The sequence below is a fragment of the Bombus bifarius genome, unplaced genomic scaffold (assembly GCF_011952205.1).
Source record: "Bombus bifarius isolate JDL3187 unplaced genomic scaffold, Bbif_JDL3187 scf7180000009536, whole genome shotgun sequence".
NCBI lineage: Eukaryota > Metazoa > Arthropoda > Insecta > Hymenoptera > Apidae > Bombus > Bombus bifarius.
The window spans coordinates 266,438-293,169 of record NW_022885184.1 but is presented as its reverse complement, the minus strand read 5'-3'; the positions used below and the strand labels follow the sequence as shown (position 1 = coordinate 293,169).

At 35.6% G+C, this 26,732-nt stretch overlaps 1 protein-coding gene and 1 long non-coding RNA gene across 2 annotated transcripts; both read left to right on the top strand.

The window, feature by feature from the left end:
- Positions 1-985: 985 nt before the first annotated feature.
- LOC117215346 lies at positions 986-2,558 on the top strand. Its single transcript, XM_033461710.1, has one exon. The coding sequence runs from the start codon at positions 1,495-1,497 to the stop codon at positions 2,527-2,529; it is 1,035 nt and encodes a 344-aa protein (XP_033317601.1). The 5' UTR covers positions 986-1,494; the 3' UTR covers positions 2,530-2,558.
- Positions 2,559-5,849: 3,291 nt separating this feature from the next.
- On the top strand, positions 5,850-26,344 carry LOC117215349. The gene is made up of 3 exons (XR_004489072.1): positions 5,850-5,862; positions 8,111-8,112; positions 26,266-26,344. It is a non-coding gene; the product is annotated as an uncharacterized LOC117215349 (long non-coding RNA).
- The last annotated feature ends 388 nt before the right edge of the window (positions 26,345-26,732 follow it).

Genomic DNA, 26,732 nt, shown 5'->3' with positions numbered 1-26,732 from the left:
AAGCTAGCCGGTCTAAATATCCGCAAATGGGCATCAAACGATCGGGATCTGCTACGAGGGCTACCTGAGGAAGACACCAACCAGAAATTGCATCTCGGTGAGTCATCTACGTTAAAAACACTCGGCGTCTTTTGGAATTCAGCCGACGATGCCATACTATATTCAGTCAAGACGAACAGTGACACCTCCCGAGTCACAAAACGAGCAATCAGCTCCGTCATCGCACAAATCTATGATCCATTAGGATTGCTCTCGCCGGTAATCGTTCGAGCAAAAATGATTATGCAAAAGGTCTGGACATTGAAGGTAGATTGGGACGAATCCCTTCCGACAGACGTACACACCGAATGGATCAAATACCACACCCAATTGCCGTTGTTAAATGCGGCAAGGTTCCCTCGGAAGACCATCATAGAATCCGCAACGAAAATTGAGCTACACGGATTCTGTGACGCTAGCGAAAGGGCATATGGGGCGTGCGTCTACGTGCGGACGACGGACCGAAAGAACAATATTTGGAATCGACTCCTCACGGCGCGGTCGAAGGTAGCGCCGCTCAAATCGCTCTCCATACCACGTCTCGAATTAAGCGGGGCACTTCTTCTGACATCCTTGATTTCGTCAATACGACAGGCCCTGACGACCAAGATCTCGAGGATAGTATACTGGACTGACTCCACCATCGTGCTCCATTGGATCAGGTCTTCGCCGCACACCTTGAAGACATTTGTGGCGAATCGAGTCGCTGAGATACAAACCAAGACCAATATCTCCGACTGGCGTCATGTGCCTACCGACGATAATCCAGCGGATCTCATTTCCCGAGGCCAGACGCCCAAGGAATTCCTACGTCCGTCCATTTGGAAAAACGGGCCAAGGTGGCTCCTGCAAGGCGAAGACTATTGGCCGGTCTGGAATCCGACACCGGTAGTCGACCTCCCGGAGCAGAAGAAGACGATCTGTCTGAAGACGACTATTAACGATAACACACTCCTCCATCGTTATTCGTCTTGGCCAAGACTAATAAGAATCGTCGCCCGGTGTCTTAGATGGAGACATAAGCAACACCGATCTGCCCATCTCACCACAGACGAACTGACTGCAGCGCACAACCGACTCATAAAAATCGTCCAATCCAGTCATTTCGCGCCTGAAATTCGGATCCTCCAGAAAAATCGAAGCGAGGACGTTGGAGGGAAACTACAGCCATTAAACCCCTTCCTCGACGAAGATGGGCTACTCCGGGTAGGAGGACGACTAGCCAACTCCGCCATACCCTTCAGCCAAAAACACCCGATCATCCTACCAAAGTCCCCGGTGACAGAGCTAATTATAGAGCAAGAGCACCGGAACAATCATCACACGGGGACACAAGCTACACTATACGCGGTGAGACTGCGCTATTGGCCAATCGACGGCCGTAGCCAGGTATGGCGCACTCTCAGAAGGTGCGTCCGCTGCTGCAGAGCCAACCCTCCACCAGTGGAATACTTGATGGGTGATTTGCCAGAGGCGCGTATTACCGAATCGCGGCCGTTCACGAACGTCGGAATCGACTACTGCGGCCCATTCTACATCAAGGAGAGGAGGGACCGCAACCGACGTAAAATCAAGACGTACGCCGCCATATTCGTCTGTCTGGCGACAAAGGCGGTCCACATAGAGTTAGTCAGCGACCTAACCACCGACGCCTTCTTGGCCGCGCTGCGCCGTTTCATCTCGCGGCGAGGATACTGCGCAACGATCCTCACCGACAACGGCACCAATTTCGTTGGGGCTAACCGGGAGCTGCAAGAACTCCGGACCCTATTGCAGTCCGACGACCACCAGGATAGGGTACAGAATTTTCTCGCCGACCGACAAATACAATGGCGTTTTAACCCTCCGAATTCACCACATTTTGGCGGCCTATGGGAAGCCGCGGTCAAAGCGTTCAAACGCCATCTCATCCGCGTGGTCGGCACGGAGCTCCTGACCTTTGAGCACCTCAACACCCTCGTGATAGAAATTGAGGCCATTCTCAATTCACGCCCATTGACTCCCATCTCATCCGATCCGAAAGATCCTCCTGTCCTCACTCCCGGACATTTCCTGATCGGTGACACACTAACCAGTCTACGGGAGCGTGATTTCAGGACAGTTCCATCAGGCCGGCTATCCAGTTGGCAGCGCATTCACCAGATTAAGCAGCACTTCTGGAGCAGATGGTATCGAGAATACCTAAATGAGCTAACCCGCCGCAACAGATGGGACAAGGGCAAACACAACATTCGTGAAGGCACCGTAGTAATCCTCAGGGAGGATAACGTGCCCTCTATGCAGTGGCCTTTGGGCCGCGTAATCAAGGTCCATCCAGGAGCCGACGGCATCATCCGGACCGCTACCGTGCAGACGGCAACAAGCATCCTGGACCGCGGTGTCAAAAGACTGGTCCCCTTACCCATCCACCCAGATCCAGACGAGGCCGAACGTCCACACGGAACGAAGGAGGTCACCAACGACACACCTGACTCCACAGCCAGAATTTGATCGGTGCCCTCTCAACGGGGGGAGGATGTTACGCCGCCTAAAACATCTGGACGCCAGCCCGCGCGACCGGACAACAACCGACCTGCGTAACGTCACTTCGACCCTCAATAAACCTAAGGGCCCACCATAACTTTCACTTTCCTGTATTGTTTCGCCATGTGTCGTCAATCCGTTTGTCCTGAAGAATGTCTTAAGCCTAAAAGTATGTTCGACGCACATCTGGTTTTTTAGAGAGGTCCTTGGGTTTATTAGTCGCACTTAAAACACGGAGAAAGCGGGTATGCACCCATGAGGAAAATCTGAATAGCGCTGTAATAAAACAAGCTAGATTTTTCTCACGCACACAGTCATCTATCCACCACGATGGTAGGAGACTCCCTACTCATCCCTTCGAGCAGTAATGCAGGTCATGACCAATCGACACCTCGGTTCGTTACCCTCACTTTTCCTAACGAAATTGGGAACAACGAATCCGCGTTCTTTAGGCACAGGGGCACACCCACACCGAACTTTTCTTCCGTATGAAAAAGGGAGCGACAGTCAGTCTAAAAACTAACGCCTAACGCGGCAGTCTACACATAGCGCGAGATTCGCATACTTCCCGCAAATCTTTGTCGGTTCTCGTGCGACAAGTTGTTAGCTATTTTTTTCGGCATCAGTGTAGTCTAAGTGTTGGACATATATAATTTATAACTCTGTGAATCCCAGGGTTATACAAACTCAATCACCCCTTATTATCTCAACGGAAATCAGGGGATCGATCAATTCGTGGTGTCGATTGTTATAATCGTAACGGGGATTTACGACCCCCGTTGACGTCTCTCCCTGCGATTACGTCTCCCCGCGATTGGTCGAAATTACAACTAGAACTACCGATAGTTAACACGAAGCTATTTCTACCAAAACCAGCCAAAATGTCTTTAAAAAATACGTAATAATAGAATATTTTTATATTTATTGATTTATTACTTTCTTACAGAAGGAATTCCATGTTATGTAGTACACTTTTGGTATTATTAATCCATCTGGGACCATGATCCCTAAACGAAGGTTGACATATTTATAAAATTGTAGAACTAGTCATTTTGACTGGCGTGGTATTTCTAGTGTTAGCATCTAGCGATCTAGCGATCGATCCGGAATTTTCCTAATAATTGATATCATATTGAATGTAATGTGGCGGATCGGTATCAATAGAACACCGACAGGTCGAGGCATCAACGCGGCGCAACACCTCCCGGGCGATCCGCTGGTACCAACCGTCAACACTAGAGGGCTACGACGACAACGAGCCTGTCTATCTCGCTAGCGGTCGAATATACGAGCGAGACTCCCTCTACGTCTAAGGCAGGGACTACCGGGCATAGCCTTACTGACGAGTCCACCGGTAGTCCCGGGACGAAACGTATAACTTTCTTTTCATCCGCCACAGTAAAAATTTTAAAAACGCGTGGGAAGTTGTACAAAACGACGAAACTGGTTAATTGGAGTTCGATAAACAGATTGCTTTCACACTTTGACAAGTGCCAGTTATTTTGATTGGTATTGGTATAAGTAGCCTTGACACAAAATTATTTTGAGTTTGAATACATAAAAAACAAAATAAAATTCATTATATTGTTCTTTTACTCATCGTTGCAAAAGTCATTACATCATTACGGGAAAAAATATAACATGAAGTAGAAATTTTAAAATAAAATTGTAAAACCAGTCAATTTGGTTGGTGCGGTAATTCTATTGTTAACATTTCATTAGATTATATTCGCGCATAATACGCATGTATGTGTAAGAAATTAGCCCGCGAGTATGTTATCATTATGAGTGAAAATAGTTGTATATACATGAATACATGTTTCATATATCATACGTTCAAATATATATGTCGGGTTATCATTAGGATTTAAGGCGCGTAATGATCCTTCGTTTGAATTAGCCATTGTTTTACAAAGCAGAGAATATATTTACGCGAATAAACAAGATTTTACAAAATATTATGAATAATGAGTTTAATAAATGATAAGATTAACAAACGGTAAGTTTAATTAATAATTAAATTAAAGAATAATAAGTTTAACGAACAATAAGAGGAACGAATAATATGTCTTACGAATAATGAATTTAACGAATAATGAGATTAACGATTGATAGGTTTTACGAATAATGAATTTAATTTACGCTATTACCAATGTTCTGGGGTTCAAACGAATCCACGGTCAACGGGATAACTCTTTACTATGCGTAGAATAATTTTAAACACAAAAATACGATTGCTGAGACACTCGGTAAATTGCTCGATGTATCACTTTCCAAGGCGATCACACGAATGAATATCTGATGAAAATCTTTTTCGCTATACGACTACATTTGTTTGTTATATGCTCGCTGGAGATATCGAGAAGGTTCCAATCGTTGTTGCTAGGCAATTTCTGTCAAAAGTTTGTTGTATACTCTTTGGAAACATCGAGAAAGATCCAAACGCCGTTATTAGGCAGTTTCTGTCTGGAGATTGATTCCTAATACAACGTGTGTCCCATTATATCAACATCTCTAAAATACAATTCTATGTGATTTCTAGGGAGAACAATACAACCGATCCACACCTTCGTCAGGCAAAACGTTTATCCCGTGACCGTGGCTACGTTCGGCGACCAGTTGTCACCTCGAACCCACTTTCGCTTTCACAAATATCAAACAATTACAAATGACAATTGCTTAATTACAGTTATGATAAAATCTAAGCTAAAGCATTAGAAGGCTTCCTCAAAATTGCAAAGGGAAGGCTCCGGTTTTCCTTTCATCTCCGACATATATATTATTATAAATATATATAAATATATATAAAATATATAAGTATATATTTTACTAGCTTCTATTTTTACAATTAACGAATTTTTAAATTTATCGCACGATCTTTAGTTCACGATGTGTGAAACACATGATATTCAGATAACAACGTATAAGTTGAGTCTCCTCCATGTACATCTACATATAATCATATAGTCATAATTTTCCTACGATATACATGTATTACATGCTTGCGTGTCATGAAACGCAAATGCACATTCCTCATAGGAACGCATAGTTTGATTTATACTCACAAACCTCAGTAGTGTTTCATGTTACCAATACTGCATATATGCATAGAGAAATACTGTGAATCGTGCCACCTTATCCATAGAAAATTACCTGTCTGTTGCAACTGATTTCATTTTCTCCCATTAATTATACATTTACACTGACATGTAAATGACTAATTTATTTGTCTGTAATTATCTTATTGCATTTAAGTATTTATCAATACTAATGAATCGTAAGCTACATAAATTGTACAGTGTTCGGCAGTATTATATATATATATATGTATTAATATATATGTATATATATATATGTTATATATATATGTATATATATATTTATGTAGCTAATATGTATATAATATATATATATAATATATATATTATATATATATAATTATATATATAATTATATAAATATAAATATATACATTGCATAGTTATATATATATATTTACTTCTAATGTTTAAACTTAAGGTTTAAACAAAATATCCCCGAGGTCTACAGAAACGAATGTAGCTCAATCCACATATATGATTTAAATACGATGTTCTTCAAACCCAACGGCGCATGTCTGGCAGCTGACCTGCACTTCATAAAAAAAAAAGAAATTGTAGATTAAACATTAAACTTGCCTACTCATAAAAATCCATAAAAGAATATCAAACTCTATCCCGTGTAATTTCCCAGTGGAGAGGATTAATGTCATTGACAGATCGCTTTGTCCACATAATTGCAAAGTAAGGCAATAAATGTATACTATACAGGGTAATCCTGGTTTTATCTGTAACAGTAGGTCTCATGAATAAAAGGAAGACAAAAATGTCATATACACATAAATTAATAAATACTTCGTTAAAAAATCACAACAAAAATAGGAAATAACACCGATGTAGTTTTGCATTCAATAAAACATAGAAGCAAATTGGCCATGTTATTAGTTCCATTTTAAAGCACTTCTTGGTTTTATGAATATTGATATCTATGAATTTATCACATCATGAATTTTTTTGCTGGTTTTCCTTAACTTTTAATGAATGCATCATGAATCTCTCGTATAATATAATACCTAAAGCGTATTAGTCCTTGGCCGATAAGCCGAGGAAAGTTTAAAATTCCATTCACGAATAAAAATTCGGTTACGTGATATTTAGTGACCAAAGAATCTCGCCGAGAAGAATGTTAATAACCTCCATCGTTAAGGTTAATCCGCGGTCAAGCATTATGTTAAATAAAAACACGTGTGTCATTTCGTATATTTGCAAAAATTTTTTAACAAATTCTTTCAACCTATATTTTTTATCACATTTTTTCAGATCTTATCTCATACAGTATGTCAATTACGTTTGACGAGGAAAAATCAAAACACCTCGTATATACGAGTCACTGAAAAATATGTAGTTACTGCACGTTATATTACTCAGGTATACTTGCGCATTTATGAAGTATAAAGTGAAATCTTGGGCCGAATATCGGTATCACTGTCGCGCTTTATCTCTCCATTCATATCTCATCGAGACAGAGTTAATACAAAGCGTCCCTTGATAATAAGCCAAAATCTTTGCGAATCCATGGCCAATTAGCAAGAGAGTATAGAACCTTTTGCTTTAATATTTAGAAATGTCGTAACTCATGTTCGTTCGTATCGATTCAATTTATTTTCGTCAAATGTTTCGTTGTTTAGGAATTTTGCAGATTCTTTCGATGATCTGTGAATTTATTCGAATGATCGCCTTGTGAAAACAAAGACCATCGTTTTTCCTGATTTTTCGCATTTACTACTTTATTCTGACATACGTATACAGCTTTCGTTATTTGATCTTTCTTTTTAATGCCCTTATATTTCAAGTTATAATTATTTATTGCTCATCCTAATCTTAGATTAAATCAACTAAATAATTAATTTTAGGCTCTGTCTTCTATTTTTCTTCTTCTTCTTCCAGTCAACGTTACTTCTACTTATCATTATACAACTGACACTATACAACATGCATCGAGCAATCAACGATATTGGAAATGTTCAAATCTTTCGAGAGTATGCGCTTACTTGGAAAGATAAAAAAAAACATTGAAGTGAATCGAATTTTCATAAACATATTATAAAAAGTCTAGCGATGTGTCTGTACCTAAGTAAAATTAAAACTACGGAAAATATCAGCGAGCACGATAAGAAATATTAGAACTGTTGACAAATATACGTACACATATGTGTATCGCGTGGAACATTTAAATAATATCACCTGCAGATTGTCGATATTTATTTTAGACCAGATATCCTGAAAGCGATCATTGTTGCCAGTATTCGACAATTTAAATTTAGAGAACCCACCCGTCAGAAATAGAAATAGTACGGGCCTTACATCCTTCCATAGAAAAAAAGGATATGGGGACGATGATCTCGAGGCTGCTTGCACATCGAAACTATTTCTTACTATACGTTATTACTATACTTACTATACGATAGTTGTTTGTCGTTAAAGAAAAACTTGACGTGAAAAATAATGAGTAGTTTACTCGTTGTTTAAAAGCGTAGTTTTCTTGACGATGAATCACGAGTTATGTATTCTTTCAAATACGTCAGTATTTTCGTTATAAAGCACCAAAATAATTCTTATTCACTTTTTTTATAATGGCAGGGTTGTATTGCAGCGATAAATATTGCAGAATGGATAGGTTTGTAGGATAGGATTAGAGAAGGATTGCGAATACTCAACGATGAAATATTAAAGACAATTTTCTTGTTTTCCACTATTGTTACATTTTAGTTCACAATGTAACACCTTAAAATGTTCAACAGTCTGTACGTCTGGAAAATTATATCTACGCAAGCTAATAAAAAACGAAGGATTTTTCACGTCGCAATAGTTGAAGAATGGCGCTGGTATACTCTGTTATACTTTTTCAAATCAAAGACACTGAAATTTTACACGTGGTATGTAGCGCGTGTTTCATACAAATTCGATTTAACGCGTTCATCGAGGATAGCTTCGTTCATTCAGAATAATGCGAAAAGAGGAATGGGAAATTTTGATGAAAAATTGTGGAATTTTGGTAGAGAAATGTTGCATATAATTGATATTTCTTGTATTTGCTATATTCATACTACACTTGGCGGTCACAATCATTTTATCGAAACCATTTCATTCGTTTTGGCGAGGCGCACGTATGCTTTATATTTTAATGTGCTTCATTTCTATAGACGAGATTTTTCTCAACGATCATTTGTTTTGCCATTTAATAGACGAGAACACCGCGCTTTTGAATACCATGATACGTAATTAGTATTAATCCGGAAATCGATAACTTCGACTACAATTAGAATACCAAACGACATTAATAACGGGCTGGCGAATTCGGTTGTTATTAATTGTGCATGGCAAAACCAAGGTGGTAGCCACGATGGCCAGATATCGGTACGTTATAACGTGTTATGCATAGAACGTTTCCACGTGTTCGCACTTCTGCACAAGCGAATGAAGCAATTTGATCCCAATTAGCGAATCTCGAATTAAATCCGCAATAACCACTAATTAAAATTGTCGCATTATTAAATTTCTTTCCTGTTTAATGACAAAGTGCGTGTACGTATGCGTATAAATATATGTACGTTGTATCGTACACGTACACGATGCTGATAGCCAGATGAGCGTGCGAGAGGAATGTTTGCACGTAAGAATAGATAAAGCGTGCTTCGCGAGGATTTTAATGAAAATCGATGAGGCGCATGATCGGAGGTATATATAGGCTCTCGAAACTATTCGTACACTTATTAGCGTCTTTTATGAACATATTACGTGCGTTATACGAAACATTTTGGAATTTCATTGGTACTGTAACGACACCTAACTATCACGGTTGTGTTGATAAAATCTTAAAAGATTCTGAAAATCTATATGAAAGTTAGAAGATATTTAGTACACCCGTACAGGATGAGTCGTACAAGACGAGTAAAAAAGAAAAAAAGTTATTTGGTTCCTAGATGATCGTTATTTTGTGACGAAAATGTATATTATAACACGGATAATATGCAGAAAAATGTTCTATAGCAGGCGTGCGTATACTTTTGCAAATGACTGTATGAATCACGAGAGACGAGGGCGTTATAACAATTAGCATAAAGACTCTAATTGGTGAAGATCTGAAATGACAAAATCAATTAAGCGCTTTAAATATTGACTGCCGGATAAAGAGATATTTCAATGAAAGGATAAATAGGTGGTCTGAAAATTCGAGTGTACATACCTATTCAGTCTTATGGTTGGAACAAATCAAATTAAAGTTCGGTTATAGAAGGGCTAAAGTAAAACTAACATTTATCTGCTGAGTAGACTTTCTTACTAGTTATTTAGACCTCTTACTTCTTTTTGAACGAAATACTGACAAGAATAACAGAATCACAGAGGATAAATCACTTTCAAAATAGATATAGTGGCTACAAAAAGTATTTGCACTCCATTGTATTTATTGCAGTATTAATATATTAATTAGTTAGGTCCACGTAGATATATTTATTAAATTTCATACGATTTTTGTTGATGGTGCTTTTAATGCCATAATTATCTACGGAATTAGATTTTTACCTACATGTGCCTAAATAGCGAATTAATACTTTAGGAATATATGTATATGGAAAAGGAAACGTTTGATTTCAGTCGAATTAATATAATGTAACATGTACATGTACGAGTGTAGCCGCATACTAACACGCACAACTAAACTATTTATGACTGACTCATTCTCCGAACACTTTGATTTCGGTTTTCCATCATTCTAAATTCATAACATCATCAACTTTCCAATTCGTTCGACCATCACGCCAACGTGTAGATTGAACTTAATCATTTAATTATTTTTAAACCATTGCTTAAGCATGCAAATACAATTAGTGACGCAATATAGTCGTAACTAGAGAATAAATAGTTAACAGAGAAAATAATTACAGAACTCGAATTATACAGGACAAAAAATATTTGAACAAAGCAAATTTCGTGTATCAATGTATCTAGTGACATATTATATTTTATAATTAGACTGCGGATTTTAGTATAGGAAATTCGAAAGTGCAGAATTGCGTAGAATGCAGTGCATAACAAGTCTCTACCGAGATTCTACTTTTTTTAATAATGTTCCCAGAAATACGAATTACCATAAAAACCTACAAACCGTTTGCACACTTCAGTTTTATTATTATAATTCTCGATTCAGCATGCCTGTTTTTTTATATAGTTCTAACAATTTTCTAGAAAAATTATCACAAATGCATATCAAAAGCAACGATACTTTAGAAAAACATATTGACACGTAAATTCATTTAACAAATAAATGTGTGTAGCTTGTTTGTTCCGTTATAGATAAACTAGATTTTTTATATTTTTTTTCGTATATAGCAGAATTCAGCGATATCTAACGTTTATTCATACATGGTACATTTGAAATAAATTTTGATTCTATAAAAAGTCGATGGGGCGAAAGTGATGCGTGATTTTCGATTTGCAGATACCGTTCATTGAATTTATACATAGAATAAATTGCTTTTAACGGCACACACTTATCATTTTGAATAAAAATATCGTCGTAACCTAACAGCTTATCCGTTGATCTGTCAAAATTAAATATATAGTTGCAGCGTGTGAACAATAATTATGTGCACGGAATAACAAAAAAGATTGACGTCACTAGTGAAACATATTGATAGATAAAATAATACACCATTTATTTATTTTCTTCTAAGCAATCCTCAAGAATATACTCAACGCTTGTATTATGGTTATAGTATCTGTTTATGACGATCGTATAATCGTTAAAAACTCCTCGAAAGTTCGTACAATATAAATCTATTGGTGGAATTTGCTAAATATCAAATACGGATTTCGAGAATGTTGTATCTTTAATTTTAACTTTTACTTCGAGAAGAAACAAAAGGTGATTGGAGAAATTAGAAGAATAGAAAATAACAGTTAAACAGTTAAACAGTTCAGCAGGATTTTCAAGAATCTTTTTCATAATCGAAAATGTTACAACTTTAAAGTGTATCAATAATGCAAACGAAACGATATATAAAAGTCACCATGTGGAATGGGTGTTAAAATGTCATCGCTTTCAAATAAACTAGTTGTTTGTTTTAATAACTTGGAAACGTTTTAATAACTTTCGTGAAAAATTGTTAACTTTTCCTGTTTCATTATAAAAGCTGTCATGCAGCCATAGTTCAAGTCTCGTAGCTTTGCTGGCCAAGTGCGTGAACCAACAGAGAGAGAGAGAGAGAGAGAGAGAGAGAGAGAGAGAGAAAGTCAATGTTAAAAAAGGGATCGAAGGCGACCACTCTCTATAAATGACCACTATAGGCGGCTTAAATAATTTGCAACAATGGTCCTGTGTAAATGCGTGTAAACGTAGAATATATCTTCGCGAACTGTACTGATCCAACCGCCGCATCTGTGTGTAATTGACGATTGTTTCGCCACTTTAACGATTAGCTTCTTTTCACTCCTGCAGATGGTCCACCGGGCAACTAGCATCACCTACTTTGTTCAGTTGAAAAAAAAGCCAGTTTGCTAAATACGTCTACATAACGGAAAAACGAAATATCGACTATTTTATTGGAACGTTGTCGTCGTTAAACGTGCTAGCGTGGATTTAATCATGTTGTTTTGTTGGCAAATTTTGCCAGTGTATTTTATTGATGAAAATAAGAGTAAAAATTAATACCGCGAGAAGACCATAAACGTTTCGTTAAGAAGTTGCAATAAAACGTACAACGAAACGTAAATCTACATGTAATTACGTATTTCGCATTTCGAAGCGTCAAGTTGATAGATAGCGTCAAGCAAAGTTGATATCGATGCGCTATTGAATCTATCGAAAACCGAATTCCATGGCGATTTTTTCTCGTTTCCTCGCGTGTAATTTTTCTTTTTGTAATTCAGATATTTCATTTCACGGATACATCCGCATTGTAAACTTCCTAGAATCACGCACAGAAGCACTAAACACATGTATAACTTCTAGCAACACGCGTCATGAATATCGCGTACCTTAGATTTCAAACTTTCTCGATGTGATGCCGTGATATCGGTCTTTCTCGCAAATGCAAATGCAATAGGATTGTTCGCGAGAATCCAATATCATGACGCTATGTATCTCGTCTTATGCTGTATCAAACTAATTGTAGGAGAAAGAGTACCGACGCACATATTTGTCGCATTTCATGGTTTTTTCTATAACTTTTTATTTTTACTTTTATGGATATCCGAGAAGTGTCTTTCTTTTACAGACACGTCTTTTACAACGATGCATCTTTATACAAACATGAAATCTAATCTGTCGAACGTTGTGATCTTTATCTTGATAGAACAAAATGGAACATACGCAATTTGATAAAATAATATAAAACGAAAAATGTTGTGCATCAATTATTTCCTTATAAAACGAAAGAAACTTTTCGGACGACCTAATACATATATTACAATGGGAAAGTTCGTACATCGAACCACAGGACAATAGTATGCATAGTGTGATCAAAGCGAAGTATTATAGAAATAGAACCTTGCTATTTTTGAAGATACACACAAGATACATTTTAGAAGAAGAACATAAAGATTATGCAAAAATAGACGACGAGACAGAGAAACAAGCTGATGGGAAGGAGAAGCGGGCGGGGAATGACGAGACGGAGTACCAGAGGTAAATTTATTTGCATAGGCCCCTTGAGTCTCTTTCGAGCGGAAATACAACTAATTGGATTCCCTGGCATCAGCGTATGCTTATATATGTGATCCTAAGTGTGTATGTTCAAGTGAATTGCTCCTTTTTTAGTCAAAGTAGAAAGAAGCTAGAAGGACCACCAAGAAAAGTACATTGGCTAATGTAATTTCGTCTGTATGCAGTAAGCTCGCGTGCCTTTTTCTTTCTTTTCTTGTCCTTTACTATTCTATCTCCTTTTCTGTATATTCGTTTTATCCTTTTCTCTTCAATCCTTTTTACGCCCGTCGACTGGTCCAAAATTTATTTTTCTCTGCGAGAGCTTCGCAGAAACCGTGCTAAACTCTCAAGACCTAGTACAGATTTAAGCATACCCTAAGGTTGCTTTCGTTTGTTTTCTTTTTCCTTTCATTTCTCTGCTCTGCGCTATTTTCACTTATTTTCCGGCTCTTTCAGTCGTCGTCCATTTGTTTATCATTTTAACGTTGCGCGTTTAAGTGAATTTCGGTTAGAATATCTGCCGAATTGTTTCGATCGTATTTTCTGATTTACCAGCAATTGCAGTAGCTTTTTGTAGTGAATCGCTCACCGAGCGATTGTTACGGCTATTGTGAATGACATTTTATTCACCAACAATTTTTGCCGAATAAATAAACGCTTATAAATACGAAAAACGTAGCCGGTAACAATAATTCTCGTGCGACATATTGAAAAATATTCTTCGTCGTTCAATTATTAATGAAAATCAATGAGAAAAGATTTACTCTCTATACATAAAGTTACTGTCTATATTAATATTCTCCTGTTTGATTTATTTTCGTATACCCAATGAACAAGTAATTGTACAAACTAAGTAATATCATAATAAACAGTTGCAACAACAGATATATAATACACACAATAAAATATTAAAGAAACGAATTAGTACAGAAATGTGTTGTTTTCATTCTCCTCTGTATAATCTGATAGAAACAATTAAATTATGTAATAAATTTTATTGAGATATGTGTAATTTTGTGTGCTACACTAGATTAGCCGCGTAGTAGTGACACACATATATGAGCATGAGTGTGTAGGAGTATGTGCGTGCACAGCGTCTCGTAAAACAAAAGAATCCAACTGTTCCGTTGGTAGTGTGGTATAGAAGATGGTGAGACAAAGAGAGTGCTGAGACGCGTGCAAATATGTATCGACAAATATCTTGTAAATCACATGTTAAATAAATCTGAAACTATTTTTATATCAATTCCAAGTGCAATCTAAGTATTCTTATACGTTTATTTCGGCGATTAAGATGCACAATTCTCAACAAATTTATTGTTTCATAAAATTTCCTTCGAGTATGGTAATACATAAAACTATTGTCCGTTAAATTTGTTTCCTAATAAACTTATAAGGAAAACTTATAAGGAAGTGGTGCATAAAATGCACCAATATTTTACAGTAAGAATGAACAGATATGTGTCGATTTTTACCTTATTTTTTAAACAAATGAATTTCTTTAAACGTCGATTATTTAAATAAGCCGCTTGCTTAAAAACAAGCAATTTTTATGTATAGTTGGTGTCTTCGAAACTAATGATTTCCGAGATAATCCGTGAAATATATTTCCAACCGCAAACTTCTGTTTCCACACTTTTGACACGAATACGTGTTAAATATTTTTTCACGAACCACGTCATACATAAGTTTTCGCTTGAGAATGTTGCCTTATTAGACGAGTATCGTATGGCAACCGCGTGCAGATAATTATCTGTCTTACTTCGTTTTGTCTACCATCCTTTATTTCAATTTACTTTATGTTATCGTTTTCACATTGCAGAAGGTACTTCCTTAAGTCACTCCGTTCTACGGAATCACGATTAATCCGAGCGTGGGTGAAGTAGATCAACACCAAGCTGGTGCAAACTTTTAACTATCAAGGAGCTGGAGCAGGAAAGCGGTAAGAAAGTTTTCGCGGAGTTCGTCTATCCGGTAAGTTTCGAGAGTCCGAGATATCGTCGAGCCATCAGCTGCCCTCCTGCTTCTCCACTCAACCACCTTCTTCTACTGACGCTTCTCCTTTCCGTTTCTTCCCCTTGCTATCGTGTCCTTTGGAAAATTAAATTTGTGTGAAATACCTAGAAGAAAAAAAGCTGTACCGCTTGTCCTTAATGATTTTATATTTCGAAATTTGTAAACTCATCGCCACGAAACTTAATAGATTATTTTATAATATTTCGCTGCCCTCGATTTATTCGAACAATATCGAGGCTTTCTTTTTGAGATCCTTGTTTGCGATAAACAATTTTTATTAATAGAGATTGAACAATTTTTTTGTTTTCTATCACTTAGACGATCGACTTGCACGTTTAGATTGCAGTGCAGCTTGTTTCGAAGAGTCGATCGAACGATATAAAATATGTTCCAGCATTTAAGCTTCAGCTCCTATATTATTTGATTATATTATTGTATTATGTGGAATTTTTAGTTGTATATAACATATCGTGTATATCGTATATTGTTATGGTATAGTTTTTGTATCTCTCTGTATTATACGATGTTTAAATTGCTAGTTCTGTAACACATAGGGGTATGTGGAATTCTTTATAATCCCATAGGAGAGGCGATAAAGAAGTCTACCTGCTTTGCGGTATACAGAAGTTTGTATGTTTTCTTTTAGAAAAATATGTTTAATAAGGCTAAAGATTTGTTGTTATTCTAAAAAATAAATATGCCGTAATAGATATAGATACAGTCGGAGTATTTACATTTCCATGTAAAAAAACTCTTCTAATACGACTTACTTTTGTACCCAACAAATTTATGTCGTATCGAAATATATCATAATAATAAATGTTTATACATATCAACAGACTTTCTGTCATTTAACAAATCTCTCTCTCAAAAAAAAAAAAAAAAAAAACGATAAAATTCTCGGCGTAAATGAGCAGTGCGTGGACCGAGTGTTTGAAACTACGTGTTTTTCGATAACTGTCATCATCATCATCTAGACCATCTAGAAATATCTCTGACGAATGCGGAGAGAAGAAGGTAAACAAGAATAAGAATAGTAGAATGTAAAATGTATTGCGAGCCATATACAAGAGCCACTATAAGAGGAGCAGAATTAAATCCTGAAATTCCATAAGAGTCTTGAGAAAGTTAAGCGAGTTCATAATTTCGAGTAGTTACTAAGTATATTAATAAAGAGATATTATTATAATCAAACGTTTGCAATGTGTTACCTTATCTTACTGAACTACCTTCAACGTAAATACCGTCATGCAAGATTTAAAATAATCTTCACATTATAAATACTGTTATTTCTTACTGTTATTCTATTCTAGTAACAAATATCCTAGAGTTCACAAGAATATCCGAGTTACAGGAATCTTACGTTTCTGTAAGCAGGGAAACAATTTTGATAACATTATATAATTTAATGATTAATTTATTATAACTTCGTATTAATTTACAGTGTGCACTTTGTCATCGCAATTATCAACTTACAACTAATATATATTATAGTTTCAAGGGAAGTTTAACCTTGTATAATGCCATGTAACTTGGAAGTTACCCTTTGTGTACACACATACACGTGCTTATATTGTAAAAATTTTCATTCACTTGTATACTAAAATTTAATAAATTTGCTTACTAAACCGATCGATTTATGGCAGCCAATTAATTTTCCGATTCTAGATAACGGTAAAACACCGTAATCAGATGAAACTCTTGTTCTGGAAACTAGGAACGATTAAAAATATTAAGATATTAATGGCCATGCGTGGAACAACGAAAAATAATGTCGAATTAAAACGTAAACTTTCTATTTATTGATATTTATCTTCTAAAAAACGACGTATCTCTAAATCGTGTGAAAAGATCGTTTCGCTGAAATAATTCTTTAAAACAGAATTCCTTTCACAGATGTAATTTAAACAAGCAGACTCGAAAGTAAAATAATTGTGGAAATTATACATATCAGTCAAAGTTAACTTTTGCAAATGGAGGTTTTTAAAAGTACTTCATCAGCGTACACATTCGAGGAAGAAAGTAGGAACTAAATAAATAGAAAATATTGATATAGAATCTGAGATAGCACTGGATCCGCGTGCGTTATATTTTATGTGTAAAAGGGTTTTGATGCACGTTTTACTATTCTCCGATCAAACGCAAAGAGTGCAAATATTACCTTTCTATGGACTGAAATAATTGTGTTCGGATATAAGAATACCAATATGCGTATTATTGCATATGCATTTTATTGTTTTTAAGAATATTACAAATCTTACATTTTTACGAAATACCAGCTTTAAGTCGGCCGTTGCCTCGTCCGTATTTTTCTTTCTATAATTTCGATAGCACAGCTACCTAACGATACTTTGTATTAAATTTTCCTTATATCGCTTACTTCCTAATACGCTACATTCGACGTTTTTTCGGCGTAAATTTTGTATCTTTTTCCTCCATATGTGATAAGACAATGTGATTATCCACGTGAGAAACAATTATCGCGTAAATCTACACCGACACACTCGGAGGATCGTCCTTGGGCTTTGTTAATTGCCATTGCAAACAAAATTTTTACCGTTTGATATTATGAATTAGAAAGGTATATCCGACGGAATGATAATGAAAATGTTAGTCTCAATTATACTATTTTCGAAAGCTATCAGCTGCGATCTTGTCCCATCGCAAAGTTTCAGAGTATGCAAGTTCCGTAATAACATAATTGGCGCACCAATTTTGATAATTAATTGGTGTGATGGTAGTCCAGGTGGGTTTAAGCGTTTAAAAATTCTCGTGGATAGTGTCCAATGTCATCAGAACTGACGTCGTGTTGTCAAGCAGCATCAGTAGCGTAACTTATCATCTCCACTATTACAGTGGTCAGGCATCCTCATTATCGCGCTGTTGAGCCGATGATGGTACAGCAACGATTCAGTGACGGAGACAACGGAGTTGACTGACATTTTTGTTCCATAAGTTTCCTTCTGTAACAGAGTTATATTAAATAGAGTATAATAAATAAGTAAAAATCTTACGTCTTTATGTATTACCGTAGAAGTGTAGATTAATTTCGCACAATAATTATCTTATGGAAATTTGTTGGAATTTTATTTGACTATCTCTGGCTTGATAGAAAGACGGGGTTATAGGAGAATTTGAATACACAACAATAGAATTATGAACAAATATGGTAGAATAGTTTTTACCTTTTAAACAAATCAACTGATAATCAGTCAAAGTATAATGCGAAATTGTCGCTCTGACTGTCACTCGTTCGTAACTTTCAATTTCATTTCACGATTATCTTCGACGATTTTCTCATGCGTGCAATTTGCACGCGATAAATTCTAATTAAATGTAATAAATCCGCACACTACTTTTCTCTCTATTTTTTAATTTTTCTTTATTCATTCAAGCAAATTAATTGGACTTTTCTAGGACGTATACATATAGTTACCAAAATCTTCGGATTTAAGCGATTCAATTCATTCTAATCGTATTTGCTCGGTCTTTCCACGGATTTCTATTGTTCGATACTCGAAACTTGTAAACAATGGCTCGCAACAGTTTTATGAAATTTTTGTTCAATAATGATATTAACTACAATTTAACGTAAGCCTTATTTCCTTCAAAATTTTCAACTATTTAGCTTCTGTAAAAATCGTTTTCATTTTACTTTGTTCTGGTAAAAATTACAAGATTTAGTCATTTGGACTACTTCAAGATATTATCATATTTATTAAAATATTTGAATAACGTCAAGTAATATTTGTTTCTCATGTGCGGCCAACAACCTTAAAAAATGATACAAAAAGAAATTCAAATATTAACGATATTCACTTTCGTAATACATATCGATTCTTCTTAGACGTAACGATGAGTTACGCGAGAAAATGTATTTCTATTTCTTCTTTTCTTTTTCGAACAACGCCATATATCTTTTTTATGTAAATCGATTCTTTCGAACATTTTGCGTGTATAAAAGTATGAACGCTTTAAGATAACGTACTCGACAGATTTGTCGAGGATTACGTTTTAGTCCAAAGCGTTGTTAACGTTTGTCAGTATCCTAAACGTTTCCAACGTTGTCGTGTTCCTGCTTCCGATGCGTGAAAGCAAACAGCAGCGAGGAATTACGAAAGGTACCTACTGTAAGTGGAAACAATATAGCACGATCGTAAAATCAACGAAGGGATGAAGTTTACATGTTTCGAGTGCTGAAACATATAATCAAAGATATTATGGGAGAAACAAAGACTTCAAATTCACTCCAGAGCCGTGTAACGTCCTCTATGCTTCAAAAGTATCTCTGATTTTTAACACTTACACGCAGCATTTTTACCCAACATGACTTTATCAATTTTGAATGTTTACTACACCACATGGATTTTAATACCTCTAGGTTTAATGAGAAATTATGAGCAGAATATATATATATATATATATATATATATATATATATATATATATATATATATATATTACAAACTTATAAATAATTCCTCCAGTTCAAAATTTAAATCGCCTGTACAGTCCTGGATGCGGCCACATCAATGGATGTACCTTTTTAAGCTTTAATTTGTGAGCGCACAATATCGCTTTCACCTTGTATATACATAAAAACTCTTCGCCGAGCAGGTCTTCGGTAGCATTCAGTTTTCGATGGCGTGCTATGTAGATGTATGATATTCTATTCATAAAGTGAATTTTTAATTAGTTTGCTTTATACCTATTCACAAAATAATGGCTAATCAGGAATACCGTGAGTGCAGCGCTTAAGGCTGCTTTCTTTTTCCCGCATTTCTCATCTATAAAATATGTCGCACGCGTTTAAACATTTTACTTGTCACTTTGTGCCACGAGTTGAACAAAGTTAAATACGTTACTAGTACGATTCTATCTCGCAAGAGCGTATTTATTTCGTCTCCGTGAAAATTAAGCTGCATGTAAAAAGCTGCACGGTATAACTATAGACAAAAAGCGATATCCAATTTCCGACATTAACGATTATAACTTGGCAACGTTTCAGCATGATTTCAACCAATATTTTGCATGTAAAGCGAGTATCTTTTGTTCGAATATGATGCATTAATACTTTCAACGACGGAATAAGATTTCCTCGAAGTTTTTACTTCATGATAGCCGTGCAGCTTCAATTGAGTCTGCGTCGCCAAGTGTTGTCTTCTTTTTTCTTTCTTTTTTTTTCGTTCCGTACAGATGTAATTTCGATATCTTGTTATCTCGAAGTATACAATAAGTTTGATGGTAGAAACTTCTGCGAAGGGTTGTATACACATGTTTAAATTATCATCGTCACCCCTGTATCACCTATTCACTTGTCTAATGCTTTGACTGTTACGCCGAAATCACATGTTTCGCTCAGGACGCCACGGGAGTATTTTTATTATTCAAAGCATATAATGGCAAAATAATAATAAATTGATGATGTAAGACAACATACTTCCCCAATGAACCGTTTATCTTATTGGTCGTCACGGGTGACCACCGTGGCGCCTTGGTAACAGTTGGTAGCGACATATTATAACAAGGCTCGTTTATTTCAACAAACCATTCGCATTCGTTATTTCGTCGTAAGCAAAACGTCCAGAATATACTGTTGAAACGTGTAGAAGACATTAGTAAACAATACTTGCTCATTCTATATATAATAGTAAGGTATGTTCACACTTCTAATTTCAATTATGTAATTAAAAAGCAGCATTTACGATTATTTTCTACGCTGTGTTTATAATAATATTCGTAGATTACCCCTCAAAGATATGGATGCAAACACAGTGCACCGTTAGATGCAAGATTTGTTCTCTTTTTTTTTATTGATGTTCTAATAAAAATGTTTAATTGCTCAATAGGGCACTTTTTATTTCAAAGTATCTTGTATTTATGGGTTATATTCAAAATGCCCTAACTGTCAATTTTCATTCAATTTTTACAATTGTAAGAAGTTCAAGCGCTCCAGTCACCAATTCTATTCTTCTCGATAGCGAAACCTTGTCCGCGAATACTTTGCTTTGCACTTTTGACTTGTCTTTTCATAAGAAATTACCTTTTCCTCTGATACGTCATAATTACAAGGATGCCCTATATTTATTTTGTATAACGTTAATTCATTTCTATTCTGCGTAATTAGTCTGCGTAATTATGCTATACATAGCGGAACATCACGTGCGATGTACAAGCGAGCATGACGCAATTCCTTATGGACAAAATAAAAGGGAAATAAACGGCGAACTTTTCTAAAATTTTTCGATAAAACCGAGTTTTAAAATTTCTCCAGTATACTTGGATTTGGCTGATTACCGACTAGATGAGTAAATAACCAGCAGAGATTAATTCTATATGGGAAAATAAGTAAAAAATGTGGAATACAATTTTTCCGTTTAAGACTTCATTTTCAAGAAAATGGGATTTAGTTAAGAGCACGTTTAATTAAGAATCGATTTAGTTGAAAAGGTCAGTTAAACGATCTGGCTTCAGGTCTATATATTATTTTTGAGAAACAAGAGTATTGAACAGGTACATGTTATTATAATTTCGTCTTAGATTACGCACGAATCCCGTACAGACAATGTCATTGATTCGTTTTGAATGTTAACGCAATAAAGCACACGTATGGCGGTGAGCGTTCCAAGTAAATTATTGTGCGATGAGTATTCTGCTGTTCAATTTTAGTGCGGATCGATTCAATGACATCTACAATTAGTGTGTACATTATGATCCGTTCTATTCAGTTGCCCTGGTTGTTTTCCGCTCTAATTGTATTTTGAGTCTTATAATTTAGATTGCATATTGTATAGATACTATAGGCCGATAGATACTCGGATTACACAATTAGTACAACAATGATTATAGTCATCGAATGACTAGCAGTAGCGATCGAATGCTTGGCTTTCCATCATCTGCCTATCCTTTATAATGCTAATTTCCTTTACCAGTAGTATGAGAAATATATACATATTTTTGTATGTAAAGATGACAATACACAGCTCGAATATGAAAGCAAACAACTAAATCAAAAAACATTGAATTCTCTAATAAAATTATAATTCGCTAATTGTAAGTTTTATGTATTGGCGATAAGAAAAAAATGTTTTTCAACAGATAATTATCATATTATATGTCTATATATTGTAATATGCTATGCAACAATATATTTATGCATTTTCTCCAAATATCGGATACGCATGTAACATAAAAGACGTTTTACGTTTACGGCTACGGTTTTGTTCTTCGATAAATTTTTTAGCGAAATGTCTTTCATCGATAACTTACATTGGCCAAATAGCCACCTCTAGACGTATTTTAAATATGTGTCTTTTTAATAACGCTTTTTCTAAGATTTTCACATATCTCTTGTATTATTTCTTCAATTTCCTGGTGAATATTGCCTTTTACCTATTCAATCCCAATTGGCCTGTTCGCATTGACTGTTCCCTTTAAGTACCTTCAAAATTAGGCGAAATTAAATTAGACGAGGTTAAATTAAGCGAACGAGGAGGCCAATCAATGTCACTACTGTTTAACGTAATTCGAACGATTCATTTTGATCGCACATGTTGTTACGACAATATGTTGCTGAAGCGGAACGAACAAAACCTCATGAGAAAATTGGATGTTCTTGTCGAGAATTTTGGATCTTAATAGCCGAAATAATGGTATAGGAATACTAAATTTACACTTGGAACTAATATTACAATAGAACCTGGTCTAACCTGGTCTAGCACATAAAATTATACATATCTCAATAGTTCTATATTGTACGAGTGTTATTACTAGATTGTGAAGTTTTATACAAATTCATATTTTTTAGAGAATAATTACAAATGTAGAATCTCGATGGATCGTTTTACCAGTCAACTATTATAGAAAGCACTATACTTTCACTATTTTATATATATTTTCTATATTTAGGAATAAGACAAATTTTGTAAATTTCTAATTATCCTAAAAGATACAAATGAACATCAGCAACATTTGTAATTTCACATTCGTTCGCTTATTGGCACCCGTGTTGCGTGGCGATTTTTCTACAGACGAAACTACGCTGACTATCAAACTTCTCGGAAAGCTCGTCTATTCGAATAAATAATGTCTATAGAAACAATTGACCTGAAAACCGATTAATATTTAACCCCAGTTCAATTGTTCCTAAGGCAATAGAAAGCCTAACCGATGAAACGCGTCTCCTCTCCTCTTCTCGAACATTTTTCCTCCTTTTGCCTTCCTACGGTGTTATTATGCTGAGCTTAACGTAGCGTTATCGGATTTTCCAGAAAAATTGATTTGTCGTGCGATATCCATCTTTCAAGTGGAATTTCGGGTTCTATAGAAAGAGGCATGCGTGCATAGGTTCAGAGGTTCGTTCATTGATCAGAGAGCGTTAGGTAGCATCATGCTGTTTATTTCACACTACACAAGAGGGTATAATAACTTTACAGTAGTTCGACATGGTTAGGCTACATAAACTGAAAGGAAAGTTGGATTTAGTTTCGTGACGTAGTTTATATTCATCGTTTATGGAGTTCACTAATTTATTTTCATATACATATTTATACACATAAGGCTGTAAAGCGTGAAACAACGAAGGATGTTGGAAAAACGAACTGTGTCGTCCTGGCTCTGCTAGAGGACTCATCGCTAAGACTAATTTGCCAGGCCCATATCTGTTTTTTTAAACAGATATTTTTTTATTTGTCGCATTGGATTGATTTACTGTTATAAAATATCAATAAAGATTATGTTTTCTCTTAGTCCTTTTTTCTTTAGATTTCTAGTCTTGCCTATAATCTCTCATATGTTTTCTTCGACGAGTATGTTATTGTTATTTTCCATCCAGTTCGATTCTTTGTTTCTGTACATGCCAATCGTACCGTTCCAACAACATTATTTGATCTGTTTTGTAGTTCGGTATGTTGCATGAAATAGGGCACGCGTTACTTATTATTGATCAGACTCGTGCCTTTTTTAGCATGTTTGGTGGGATAAAAGAAATCGAATCGGAAGTTCTATTTATCGGAACTGATAGACGAAAGGTGCGCTCACAAGAAAGACCTTTGGTAGAGGTGAACGAAGCGAGTGCCCCTACATACATATGCATGTCTACTTTCAACAGTCAAAGTACGTTAAATTTTCGGTGTAAAACGAACGCACAACCATATATCTTTGTGTAGATTGTGTGGATTGAATCTTGATCGTTGTGCGTCGAATTGTAAGATTACAAGTCTAGCTGATGTTATGTATATTTTTAATAGTTTACTGCAGTCCAATTTATAACTTCTCCAATTTCCTGCCGGTTGCTTATGATTCAACTGTAGATTTATCCGCTACATTTAACTTTCCTCGTGGCTGTTTATAATTGACTTGTAAATTTGCCCGATACTAATAAAGCCTTAAACAAACGATACTTGTCGACTTCCTTTAGACTGTTTTCGACAGTTAAGGTATGGTAATAGACAATTTCTACAGCAGATAGGAATTGTTGTAGGCGCTAATTCTCACCAAAAGTAATCTACCTGCAAAATAAAATTCAGAAGATGGAAACTTGGGAAAGTTAATAGACGTTTATTATCTTTATAAAGTGTCATATATTAGTGACTACGCAAGTAGGTTCACTTTCAAAAAACAGAACGTCTATACTGCAAGTAGCTAGTGTTAAACAATGCCATCTATAAAATCTTCTACGAATCCTGCGACAAATTCTTTACGATTTCAACAGCTACAATCCTTTGTGGAGTTCCTACAACACCAAGGCAAGAAGAATAATCACGGAAAGAATAATAAATTCATCTACACTAAATGTATTCAATACTAATCTCCTTATTTCAGCATAGAATTTTAACATGGCCGTCTCGCTGTAATAAGCTTATCATTATATATACATACAATCCCTAAATTACGTAGAATATTATATAGAACAGGCGATTTATATAACCTATCATTTAAATCCTAAAGATCAAGCTAAAGAAAGATATAGAAATTTCAATAAGCAAACTGCCAGTTGTCTCGTGATATCCGAACTTTAATTTTCTTACTTACATATCAAATCATACATTTCCACCTCACAAATAAGACACTCGATGAACTTACAAAGAGATGTAACGTACCTTACGTGTCTATCTTAAAAACATATATACACTTTGCTATTTGCTACTGTTCATTAAAAGTACGCTTGACTTTACCGAGATCGAGTTTCGGTTAATACTTTGACTGTCACGCCGAAATCACGTGTTTCGTTCAAAACGCCACGGGAGTATTTTTATTATTCAGAGCGTATAGTGGCAAAATAATAATAAATTGATGATGTAAGACAACATTCTTCCCCAATGGGCCGTTTACCTTATTGGTGGTCACGGCTGACGACCGTGGCGCCTGGGTAGTAGTTGATAGCGACATATTATAACAAGGCTTCGTTTATTTTAACAAACCATTCGTATTCGTTATTTCGCCGTAAACAGAACGTCCATATATAGAATATATTGTTGAAACGTGTAGAAGATATTAGTAAACAGTATTATGATTATTTTTATGATTTCGACGAAACATTCGGCTGAGATGATAGAAGTAAAACAAAAATCATGTTTGTGATAAATCAATGGTAGTGGTAGATTACAACAGAAGAAAATGTGCTATAGATTTATCAGGTCAAATGACAGCATATTCTACACCAAATAGAAGAACCCTCAAATGGTATGTAAAATTAGCTTTAGAGTTATTGTTAAATACATCAATTTCAAACGCGATGATACTCTATAAACAAGCAAGAAAAACAAAAGTCAAGATATTAGACTTTAGAATGGCACTCGTAATGCGCTTTACACGGTGCCACTCACCAGAGTAGTCAAATATACTTATTCGACAAAGATTGCGACACAAAACTTAGCACGAAAGTTTTGCAGAAAGTGCTATAAAAAAAAAAATGTTAAACAGTTAGGATGAAAAATTGCTAAGAATCGAACCAAAAAGGTGACCACCTTTGTCCAGATTGTATTGATGAGCCATATTTATGTTTAAAGTGTTTTAACACAGTTGCATCGTTAGATGCAAGATTTGTTCTCATTTTTTTTTATTGATGTCCTAATAAAAATGTTTAATTGTTCAATGGGACACTTTGTTGAGGAAAATACTAGGTTGGTATGATCACTAGTTCCTACATGCAAAGTTGGTACGACTACTAACGACGCTCTTTTGTTTTTCCCCGTCCGTCACGTGTTAATTATCAGAGAATATCCGGTGTGTTGTAATGGTTGTACATTGTGGTGAAATACAGAGTATACAAAACTGAATCTATGTGAATCAATTAACTATCGAACTCCAAAACCTATTTAATAACAAACTTTTTGTTTCAAAGTATTTTCTATTTATCGGTTATATTCAAAATGCTCTAACTGTCAATTTTCATACAATTTTTACAATTG